Source organism: Triticum dicoccoides, chromosome 6B, assembly GCF_002162155.2.
Source record: "Triticum dicoccoides isolate Atlit2015 ecotype Zavitan chromosome 6B, WEW_v2.0, whole genome shotgun sequence".
NCBI lineage: Eukaryota > Viridiplantae > Streptophyta > Magnoliopsida > Poales > Poaceae > Triticum > Triticum dicoccoides.
Genome location: NC_041391.1, coordinates 6,546,853 through 6,559,056, shown reverse-complemented (window position 1 = coordinate 6,559,056; position 12,204 = coordinate 6,546,853). Strand labels below are relative to the sequence as shown.

The window sequence follows — 12,204 nt, the reverse complement described above, 5'->3', positions numbered from 1 at the left end:
ATGAGGTAGGTCGGGGAGTGGTGAAGCAGTTAAACCTTATAATTAACTACTCTCTCCATCCCAAAATAAGTGTCTCAACTGTGTACTCCCTCTGTAAACTAATACTCCCTCCGTTCCTAAATATTTGTCTTTTTAGAGATTTCAAATGGACTACCACATTCGGATGTATATAGTCATATTTTAGAGTGTAGATTCACTCATTTTGCTCCGTATGTAGTCATTTATTGAAATCTCTAGAAAGACAAATATTTAGTGATCTAAATACTCTTATATTAGTTTACAGAGAGAGTACTAATTTTAATACAAAGCTGCACTAAACTTGAGACATTTATTTTAGAATGAAGGGAGTATTAATAGGTTGGCTCTTAGGTGGGCTATAGATGACATGTCTACTAGACAACTGTACTCTAATGGATTCGGTCAATTGGTAATGACTACTCGATTGATGCTCCTCGATTACACAATTATAGATGACATGCTCTTATGTGAGCATCAATTACACAATTGATGCTCCTCGATTGCATGCATATAGATCCAGCAGATCGATTGGTTCAGCCAACTGGTGCTATTAGTAGCATAACTACCCGTTTCTTTTTAATCGGTTGTATTAGATTTGTCTAAAGTCAAAAAAGTTAAAGTTAGACCAACGTTATAGAAAAAGATATTAACATTCACAATATCAAATTAATATTTTTAGATGCATCATGGAATAAGTTATCATATCACATATCTCTAGTGTCGTAGATGTTGATAATTTTTTAATATAAGTTTGATCAAAGACAAATCTTATATGCAAAGTGAAAAAGAAAACGAAGGGAGTATAAGTATGTCATATTAGATTAAAAGAACTGTGCCGCATGTATGGGTGTGCATGTGCATGTATGAGTACATAGCTTCAGAATCAACTAGTTACTTATAGAGTAATCCGTGGAGTGCCTACACCGTCGATCTATTTAGAATTTTATAGATCAGATCCGACCTCTGCCCGCGTGAACGTCAGAATCAACTTGCTTTTTATCTAGTATAAATATGTTTATCCACTTGCTAGATTAGATCAAAAGGACTGCAGCATGTGTCCCTGCCTTCGGGACAGTGATACAGATGCATGTGCATGCAAGTAGCTTCAAAATCAGCTATGTACTCCTCGCTAGATTAGATTAAAACAAACTAATTTGCGCTTGATCTTAGGAGCAAATATAATAAGATGATGTAAGCACGATATAAGTATTTATATACTCCCTCCGTTTCTAAATATGTCTTTTTAAAGATTTCAATATACATATGAATGTATATAGTAGATTCACTCATTTTGCTTCGTATATAGTCCATATTGAAATATCTAAAAAGACTTATATTCAGGAACGGAGAGAGTATATTATATATTCTTGATGGTTTAAGGATAGAGAAGATGATATAGAAGAGAAGTAGGTTTCAAATTAGTAGTCACAACACGGGCTCCAAGAAACATTGAGAAAGAAGGAGGTGGGCCTGGTAGTGATGACGTAGTAAAACCTTATAACTAACTCCACTACACTACACATATGCATGGTTTCCACCTTTAGTGAGATGCCGTTCAATTCATCGAATTTCAATGATCCCACTAGAAACCGGAGTATTTACCTTTCGGTCAAAATAGTACAAAAGAATTATTATTTTTTTAAAATTCCAACTATTTGATAGAATTTCAAGTGAATGCTTGGGTCTTCTGGCTGAACTGAAAACTACAATTTTAATGTAAGTTGTCCTTCCTGTCAGTCTCTACTTCCCCATGGAATCACTCGGTCTCTACTTCCCCATGGAATCACTGTGAATTTCAGTGATTTGGTCACTTGGTGAAATTTTTTTTAGCTGTATGTTTCCCCCATGACTACACCTACACCTGTATAAAGCAATGAAGTCTATAATCAACATCCACCATATAGACCATCTTCGAATTAACTGGACTCAAACTTGATCACGTATGTGTGCAAGTTACCACGGCAGCTACCAAATGTGTGCAAGTTAATTTGTTACAATTTGTAAAAAAAAAAATCGTGAACATTTTTCATTTTCTGAACATATTTATTAATTCAAGATTTTATTTTATTTTGGTTTCAAAATGAAGTCAGGTTTTTAGCAAGCAGCTGATGTTTTTTTCTAAGAAAGCGCCAGTTGAAAAAAGAGCCGAGTGAGTTTTTTTTTTTTGAGGATAAGAGCCGAGTGAGTGATCTCGAAGTTGAGGTGATCTTTTCAGTATTACTACTGGCGAGCTGGCCTGGGCTGGCCTGGCCAGAATGGGCCCATAGTATTTGATGGGCTGAGAGAACCACCCGACGCAGCAAACAAGACCTCGCAGATCAGACAAGCACAACCGGCCCACTACAGTCAGTTTTACATGTTCCATATATATGGAACAACAGCGAGCATTACCGTCTCAAAAAAAAAAACAGCCAGCATTACCACAAGACTAAGCAATAAATTAATTGAGTGGGAACATCACTAATAAATTACCTATGCCTACAAATACAGTGTTCCCTTTCTCGCAAAAAAAATAGTGTCGACTTTCTTTCAGGACTAGATTGCTAGCGTAAAATTTTAAAAGAAGACTCACGTTCTGACTTTCGGGTTCCCGACAATAGCACCAAAAAATTTAGTTTCTGGCTTCGACCCGCGACACAATGGCACCCAAGCTTCTTTTCTCAAAGTATAACCTCCGACGCAGCATGCTGCCAAGGGACACCAAAACAGCGCTACTGTCTCCTTGTAGATTTTAGAACCCATAACCTGCAGACAGCATCAAAACAAGTTAGATGACAAATACTATATCGGCGACGAGCACATATTTTCTAAACAAGTCTCTGCATACCTGAACCGGCCATTGGGTTTGCGGCAGGCGCCTTCTCAGATTCCTTGATGTCGACCACGACGGCGTCCGAGGTGATGAAAGTTTTCGCCACCGATGCGGCATGCTCCAGGCAGCACCTCACAACCTGTTTTGCAAGAAATCAGGTTATCTTATGGGCCCACTGCTTGCGAAGTGAAGGGAGGGTGGATACAATATTCCAGGGACAGAACCCCTGCCGCATTCCTTGAGTCTATATATGGGTCATCATGCTTGTTCAGTATAATTGCACATTAAGGCTGACGGCGTACATAAAGAACACTCCACCTAGTCAATTCCCGGCAAAATATAATAAACCTGGGGTTTTTGAAATACTTTTCGATTTCTTGAATAACACAATTTTTATAAAGAAAGATTCCGTTTGAGAAAAAAAATGTTCTGAGACAAGACAAAAAGATGTCAACACAATTTGCTCGTTACCTTGGTGGGATCAATAATGCCAGCAGCCATCAAATCCTCATACTTCCCTGTAGCGGCATTGTAGCCGTACCTGAAGTTGTCATTCACAAGGACCTGAATATAGACAAGCTCATAATTAGTTACGCACAAGATACTAAATATTAAATTCAGATTTGAAAACAAATTTCAATGCAAACCTTCTCAGTGACCACACTGCCATTGACACCAGCATTTTTCGCGATCAGTTTAAGTGGATAGCTCAAGGATTTCCTCACAATTTCAGCACCGACCTTGAAAAAGGCAAACAGACAATTAGTTCATTTTCATGGAAGAAACCAGCTCTCTGAACCAAGGATAACATTCGAATGTCAAAACTTCTAGAAAGAAAATCTCATTTGCCTTTTCCATACCTTCTGTTCATCATTCTCAAGGGTTTCTTTAATGGCATCAACTTTTGATGCAAGCCTTAGAAGGGTACAACCACCACCGACAACAATACCTTCCTCCACAGCGGCCTGTCCACAAAGCGAGCAGTCAATTAACAAGAAATGATTACATATAGAGTTCGGTGTAAAAGTAAAATCAGTACAATACTACAGTGCACCAGAAGGCTCTCCGAGTGAGATCACACAGGTACACAAATCCCGAAATTTAATTGCACTTGCACCAGAAGGAGGCATTACCTTTGTTGCATTCAGTGCGTCTTCAACCCTCAGTTTCTTTTCCTTGAGCTCGGTTTCAGTCTGTGCTCCTACCTACAAACCAAGATGTATCATTTTATAGCTGCTTTATTATGCTAGCGTGCAACCAGTCGCCGTTCTGCAATTGCAACCTAGACAGCTCAATATCAAACAACACAAGTACCTGAATGACAGCAACACCACCAGATAGTTTAGCTATCCTCTCGTTTAGCTTTTCTTTTTCATATTCCTGTTCAGAAGCCTGAAAAAGTAAAGGTTGAACAAAACATTACTGAGAGCCTTTTTTATCCACACTTCAAGTGACACATGCAAGATAAAAACTGAATTTACATATACCAGAAAAACAGAGCAACCAAAAGACAAACAGAGGAACCATGAGAAAAATGAGAAAAACAGAACATGATTTCACAAATAGGAATTTGCTGTTCTCGAGCATGCATAAAAATGTGGTCCATATAATGAAGTGCATCAAATTGATGCTAAGATACAACCAAATACAAGGAAAAAGGCTATATACAGGGACTGCATCGGGAGGCCTAGCGCTACACAAATGTGATATGGAAAACTGGAAACATGTAGTAATACAAGTTTACATTATACAGACCTCAATTTGGTTCTTGATTTGTGTAACCCTTTTCGTTACTTCCTCCTGTGTAGTACCATCTCCTACAATTGTTGTCGAATCCTTAGTGATTACAACCTTGGCAGCATTTCCGAGGACTTCTTTGTCTGCTTTGTCTAGGGACAGTCCAATTTCCTCTCTGATGACAGTGCCTGGACGAATAATGACCTTTATAAGTGAACCAATATCACAACGGGACACATCAAATTTGAACCAAAGATTAAATTTACCTCCCGTCAGAGTGGCGATATCATCCAGATATTGACTCTTGCGCTCTCCAAAACCAGGGGCTTTAATAGCAGCAATCTTCAGTGCACCTCTAAGCCTATTGACCACAAGAGTTGCAAGAGCTTCCTGCTCAATATCCTCTGCGATTATTAGAATTGGATATCCACCCTTAATAGCGTCCTCCAGAAGAGTGATGAGATCTCTGGCGTTGTTAATTTTCTTGTCCACAAGAAGCAGCTGGGTAAAGCAAAAAAACATCAGCTCAATAGCAGAGGACTCATGGAGATGTTGATTACTGAAATTTAAGTAGACAAGGTGGCAAAAAGCCATAGAGAATCAGACCTTGCAATTCTCATACTCCACTGACATTTTTTCACTGTCAGTTACAAAGTAGGGAGAAATATAGCCGCGGTCGAATTGCATCCCTTCAACCACATAGAGGTTGTTTTCGGCACTCTTCCCTTCTTCAAGTGTAACCACCCCCTGTCGCCCAACCTTGCTCATAGCATCAGCTATCATGTTGCCAATTTCGTAGTTATTTCCAGCGCTTACTGCAGCAACATCAGCAAGTTCGCTATCTTCAACCTGCAACATAGAGCGTAATTCAATAAGTTATTTTTCAGTAGATCCAGATGGGATTAGTGCTCCTGAAAATAACTAGTTATTACATAATTATCAGGCGTTTAAAATTATCAGCTGGAAAAGAGAGATGGTCAATCACAAACCACATAACTTTCAGAAAAAAATCCAGGGAAATATAGAAATGGAAAAACATAACAGAGCATGTGTATTTGGAAGGAAAGAAGAAAAGGAAAATAGATGTGCTGATGCGCCACGGTTCATTGGCGAATGTAGTGATGTCATATTGAACACCAATTGCTGTGGACTTAATCATGTACAGTATATGTCCAATTGATTTATATATATACAGACAAGCTAAATTCACATTTATTCTGTATTATGTAAGCAGCTGCGTAATAGAACATGTCTCATTTACGGTCCTTAAAGGTAAATAAGCCATCCTGTTTATATGTAACATAGTGAGCCAAAGTCACAAGAATCATATGCATGCTAATATTGCGTTACAAGATTGGTTTAATGTTTGTGATTGCAGAACAGCATAGGTCAGAGGAGACATAATACTGAATTTAGAATGATTTTATTTCCAGAACGGAACAACAGATTAGCGACATCTCACCTCCTTGGACATCTTTCGGAGCTCACCGACTAGTGCTTTGGTTGTTTTCTCAATACCACGGGCAATCTGTACTGGATTAGCACCGGCAGCAACAATCTGCAGAAAGTAATTAAACAAACTGAACATTATGTCCAGAACTGAATGAGAGCACTTATGCTATAAACTGTAGCAAGAACCATGGTTTCATATTGCTGTACCTTAACACCCTCGGCAATCATCCCCTGAGCAAGGATGACAGAAGTGGTTGTTCCATCACCAGCCAAATCATTGGTCTTAGCAGCAGCTTGCCTGACCAATTTAGCTCCAATATTTTCGACAGGGTCCTCCAGCTCAACCTGATCCAGAAGCCAATCATAAGAAAAGTTCACAGTCCACAGGGTAAGAAATGACGTGCTAAATCTCGTGACAGAACAGTACCTCTTTTGCCACCGTGACGCCATCATTGACAATTCTAGGTGACCCGTATTTGCTCTCAAGGACGACATTCCGTCCTTTTGGGCCAAGAGTAACTCCAACCAAATCAGCAAGCTTATTGACTCCAGTCTGATCACAGGGCAAAAAAATGAAGTCAGCAAGTAGGCATCACGAACTGAAACGACGAGGCGGCATATGAACGATGGCATGGCGATTAGACTCACTTGCAGCTTCTTGATAGCCGACCCGTCCTTGTTGAAATACAGCTCCTTTGCAGCGTTCACTCGGAAACTGCACCTTCTCCCCGGCCTGACCCTCTTGGGCAGCGAGACCAACGGGGGCGAAACGAGGGAGAGCTGCTTCCTGGCCGCGAATCCGGAAGGAGCGGCGGCACTGAGGCCACACGTTGAGGCGCCCCCGAACGGTGAAGCCATATTTCAAACAGTTTGTATCAGCATGAATTCAACAAGAGAAAGGATACAGTAATAAGAGGAGGATTATACATGGTGCATAAGTCAAACAGGGCAGCTAATGCAGAGGCGAGAGAAGCTCTGTTTTCTGCAGAACAAGCAGAGCAATTCGGACACTCCGATCTGATGCCTGAAATTTTCAGCGGCCGTGTGGCCTGGCATCGGCTGTACTGTACAGCGGTGTGATCTGCTGATCCGACATGCATGTGTGCGAGCCTGCAGCTGATTAATAAGCCCCTGATTTGACTGTACTACAGCCGGGTGATACGACAGCGGAGCCTGCAGCTGATTAATAAGCCCCTGATTTGACTGTACTACAGCCGGGTGATCCGACAGCGGAGCCGGGTTCGTGTCTTAACTAATTATAAGCCCTGATCGATCTGGTGCCCTCGGCAGCATAATAATCAGAAGAAGACGCGCGGATGCGGACCAAGATATTCAAGGTAAAATCGACTAGGAAGGGCGAAAAATCCCCTGCCCTGCCCTGCCCTGCTCTGCTCTGATTAGTGATTGGAGCATACACCCACCCAACAAGAACAGGCAGGCAGGATCCCTAATGAGAACTGGATACTAGTACTACTACCACCGCAACAGGATCCGATCCGCGCGCGACTCCGGCCGATCGAGCAGGTTCGAAATTACTCACAGAGGGACTCCGCACGAACAGCAGAGAGATGGGCGGAGAGGGGGTCGACCCGTCGATACCTGAGTTGAGGTGGGTGCGTCGGCCGACCGATCTCGCCGGCGGCTAGGGTTTAGCGGTGGTTTACCTTTTTCTTTTCCGATCTCTCTGACTCTTCTTCTTGTCTTGGGGCTTAAAAAAATAAAGCGAAGCGGCGGAGGAACCAACGGCGGGTGGGTTGAATGGTGCTGCTGACAGGTGGGGCCCGCTGGGCCGGGAGAGCGTCTCGAACCTTCTTTTCCTGCACCCCCCTCGCCTCACTTTGCGTGCTAGGTGGGCAAAGAATATTATGTGCTCGCGGGCGACTCGGGGGGAAAATGCAAAAGTTTTTTACAAACTCAAGTGAGTAATCATTTCGTTATCATGCATTCTTAACAAGTTGTGTTTTTGCGGGCACGTCCTTAACAAGTCGGCCCTCACTAGTAGCAATTCTCTCAGCACGCACACCACGAAAAGGAAACGCTAAGGCGGTAGGGGGCGATTGCGCTCCTACGCTAGGGTTAGGGTTTCGCTGCTCGAGGGTGGTTGTGCATCTGGCAGCGGAGAGGGAGGCGACTGCGCAACCCTAGACGCGGGCCAAGAAAGGATTCTCCCTGCTGTGGGCTGCTGCTCATGGCTGGGACGGCGGATGACAATGCGACAGCGGACGGGAAGATGAATAATTAACCTGACTGCACCTAAGGCGGCGGCGGCCACTCCAGCGACTGGGAGATCCAAGATGGCTACACCAAGGAAGCCGGCGGCGTGCAAGACGGATGGCCTGTCTACCAGAGAAGAATCAAAATCCCCTTTGGAGTGCAAGACCCCAGATCCGACGTCGAGCTTGTCTGCAAGATTGCGAGGCATGGTTCTTATGGATAAAGAAGCTGAGGGTTTCATCTTTGAAGATCAGGAGGCAGAGATGCCCAAGAGTTCGAGATGGTCTGCGGTGGGGAAGGCTTGTACCACTCGTCCGATGAACAAGACAACACTAGAAAAAGCAATGACACGGGCGTGGGGGCTGCATAAAGTAGCTCAGTTCAGGGGGGGCTCAAATTTTTTTGTGGTACATTTTGGAAGTGAGGGAGACTACAGACATGTTTTGAACAATGGGCCCTGGCAGTTTGATTTCAGTGTCTTGATCATGAAAGAATGTGAAGGAAAAACAAGACCCTCGGAGATGGTGTTTGATAGAGTGGATATGTGGGTTAGGGTGACGGATCTGCCACCGGATAAGAGGACAGAGGTGTTTGGGAAAGCTTTGGGCAATTGGTTGGGAGAAGTTGTGAGAGTGGACGTGGACAAGGATGGAGTTGCAAGGGGAAACCAGCTTCGGTTTCGAGCAAAAATTGATGTATACGAACCACTAGTCCGCGGTTTTACCTTGAAGAGTTCTAAAGATGATAAGGAGGCACATGGTTTGACTTCTACTACGAGAAAGTCCCCCACTTCTGCTTCGATTGTGGGCGACTAGTGCTCAAGGATGGTGTTTGCGAGCCCCCTGTTGACTCCAGTGGGGAGGGTGGCTGCGTGCATCTCCTGGAAGAAATACGGGCAAGGAGGGATCTTTGGGAGGGGTAGCAAGTAGCAGCAGTAGCTGGAGTAGCTCGCAGAATGATGGTACAAGACCAAGGCACCGAGCTGAGCAAGTTCGTGTTAGGGATATTCTGACCAAGAGAAACCTAAACACGGAATTCTCTCAATCAGTTGAAAACCGCACTGGTGGACAGAGTAAGCCGAGAGATGGAGAGGTGAACAGCCCTAGACGCGATAAAAGGAAGAGTGGTGCCGGACGTGAGCAGGATCCGAGGGAGAGTCTGGAGATGAAAAGAGAACAGAATTTGAGGGATAAGCTGATTGACAGAAATCTGGGAAGGGAGAGGGAGTATGACCGTGGAGCCACCTGGGAGATGAGGGGGAAAGGCTCAGCTCATATGGCGCAGGGAGGGCGACATGCAGGTGTGTTTACAAGGGTAGAGCAACATGGAAGGCCAGAAGGTTATGGACAACAGGAAAGAAGGAGGGGCTATTACGTGCGGAAACCAAGGCAAAACACGGCTTATGAGTATAGGGAGATCCAAAGGGAGAGAGAAATGCATGAAAGCAGAAAGAGGGGGCCGAGACAGATGTGGATAGCCAAGGGGGAGTCGGACAGGCCAGCAGGACAAGATGCCTTCATTCGCGATATACGGCGTAAAACGTCAACAGTGTTTGACCGCATCTCAGTTAACAGAGAGAGATCGGCGGACCCCGAGGACCAGGGCCGCCGGGAGCAATGAATGTTTTAGCCTGGAACTGTCGAGGACTGGGGTTGGACTCGACAGTGGGCGAACTGAGAGACCTGATTAGGTCACACAACCTAGCGGTGTTTTTTTTATCTGAATCAAAGAAGAAGGCGAGGGCTATGGAGAAACTAAAATGGAGGTTGGGATTTTCTTGTGGTGTGGCAGTGGACTGTCAAGGACAAAGTGGAGGGCTAGCATTGTGGTGGAGGGAGTATATAAACGTAACTGTGAGGCCATGGAGCCAGTATTTTGTGGATGCGGAGGTGGTCTGGGAAGGGAAAACGTGTAGAATCACTGGATTCTACGGTGAACCGGACATGGAGCATAGGAAGAAATCTTGGGACGCGATCCGATACCTAAAACGACAGGACGCACTTCCATGGTTGTGTGTCGGGGATTTCAATGAAGCGTTGTTACAATCAGAACAGAAGGGGGGTAACAAACGAAGTTTTCTGCAGATGGACGGGTTTCGCGACTGCTTGGCCGACTGCGGCCTTGCAGACTTGGGTTTTTCAGGCTATCCCTACACGTGGGATAACAAAAGACAAGGCGATGAAAATATTGAGGTCCGTCTCGACCGGGGAACTTGCAATGATGATTTCTTAGCATTATTCCCGCACACACACGTCCAGCACATAATTACCAAGGAGTCAGACCATGTCGCTTTGGTGGTTCACATTCTGGAGACGGCTCCAGAACGAGGACACCATGGTGCACGACAGTTCAGATTTGAGGAGGCATGGTTAAGGCATGAGAGCTATGATTCCATGGTGGCTGAGAAGTGGCTCGAAGCTGACGATGGAGAAACGGGGCTTTTGGCAACCTGCGGCAAGCTAGGAAAGCTCACGGCGAGCATGCAAGAGTGGTGTTCGGCTCGATCCGCAACCAAATAAAGTAGCTAAAGGCACATCTAGAAGATGCAAGATACAGAGCTTTACGAACTGGGTATACTACGGAGGTGAGGGACATTGAAGAACAACTTCGTGAGGTTTACGCTCGCGAAGAAGTAATGCAGCGCCAAAGGTCCAGAGTCGACTGGTTAGCAGCAGGAGACATGAATACAAGATATTTCCAAGGAAGAGCATCACATAGGAAGCGGAAAAATACGGTACGGGCACTGATACGTGAGGATGGTTCGAAGTGTATGGCAGATGAGGAGATGCGCGAGATGGCGGCAAAGTTCTATGAAAATTTGTTCACTTCAGAGGGGTCGGTAGGAGCACAGGAACTGCTTCATACTATACCAGCGGCTGTGACAGAAGATATGAACCAGAAACTAGTGGCACCGATTACAGACGAGGAGATAGAGAAGGCTTTGTTTCAGATGGGGCCAACGAAGGCTCCAGGCCCCGATGGCCTCCCCGCTCTTTTTTACCAGCGACACTGGTCGCTTGTAAAAGCGGAGGTCTGCACGGTTGTACGGGAGTTTCTTGCAGGACGGGCAGCACCGGATGCTTTTAGTGGCGGCGATCAACAGAAGGGAAGAAGATCTCTCTAGCTTGGGGCCATGCATTCAGGAGATCAAGCATCTGCTAACGCAGTTCATGCAGGTAAAGGTCACTTGGACCAAGCGAGAAGCTAATGGAGCCGCGGATAAGTTAGCTAAAGTAGGTTTAGATGATGAGATTAGTAATCTGTGGTGGACTGTGCCACCTGATTGTATCCTTCAGTCCGTCTCGGACGAGATTTCTAGCTACACTTGAGTAATAAAGCGACATTGATCCTCAAAAAAATCATCTTGTTATCATGCATTCTTAAGAGTTTTTGCCAAGACATTCTTAAGAAGTTGATCCTCATCCCATAAAAAAAAGAAGTTGATCCTCACTACTAGCAATTCTCTCAGCATGCACACCACCCACATCAGCACGGTGCCACATCCGTCTGACTGACCACGTGTGACCCAGATCTGGAGCCAACAGTTGATCCCTCCCATGCACCAGACCCCTCACGTTGGCTCCTCCTTCTCAACCCACGGAAGCAGAATCCATTCGTACGTGAAATGTCCTTTTTTTGTACTGTCGGAACCGGTCAAAACGTCTTTGATGCCGGTGTGCGAGAATCCCGTCCACCCGTGTATCTCTCCCCAAACGACACGAACCCATGCGGCGACGGACGCAACACAACACATACCTTTCAGTGTTTTGCGATCGTAATCGTGTAGGACCGGTGGGTACGCGGCGATGGCAGGGCAAGGGCGATCGCAAGATGATTGGTCTGGAGGGAATGGGTGAAGCTTCATGCAGAAGGGTATCGACATCCTTGAGGGCAAGCTGGAGCCATAGTTCTGCTCCGAGGAATGGATGATGGACAATGCTCTCCACGTAGGCCGCCTTCCTCCCCACCTA

General features: G+C 44.9%; 1 protein-coding gene across 1 annotated transcript; it reads right to left on the bottom strand.

Moving 5' to 3' along the window:
* Positions 1–2,386: 2,386 nt before the first annotated feature.
* Positions 2,387–7,734, bottom strand: LOC119322425 (ruBisCO large subunit-binding protein subunit beta, chloroplastic-like). The gene is made up of 14 exons (XM_037595909.1): positions 6,668–7,734; positions 6,447–6,572; positions 6,227–6,364; positions 6,030–6,125; positions 5,174–5,416; positions 4,834–5,068; positions 4,586–4,755; positions 4,145–4,222; positions 3,964–4,035; positions 3,691–3,795; positions 3,478–3,570; positions 3,302–3,394; positions 2,846–2,969; positions 2,387–2,763 (listed from the first exon to the last, which is right to left on the bottom strand). The coding sequence occupies exons 1-14, from the start codon at positions 6,875–6,877 to the stop codon at positions 2,750–2,752; spliced, it is 1,797 nt and encodes a 598-aa protein (XP_037451806.1). The 5' UTR covers positions 6,878–7,734; the 3' UTR covers positions 2,387–2,749.
* Between the last annotated feature and the right edge of the window lie 4,470 nt (positions 7,735–12,204).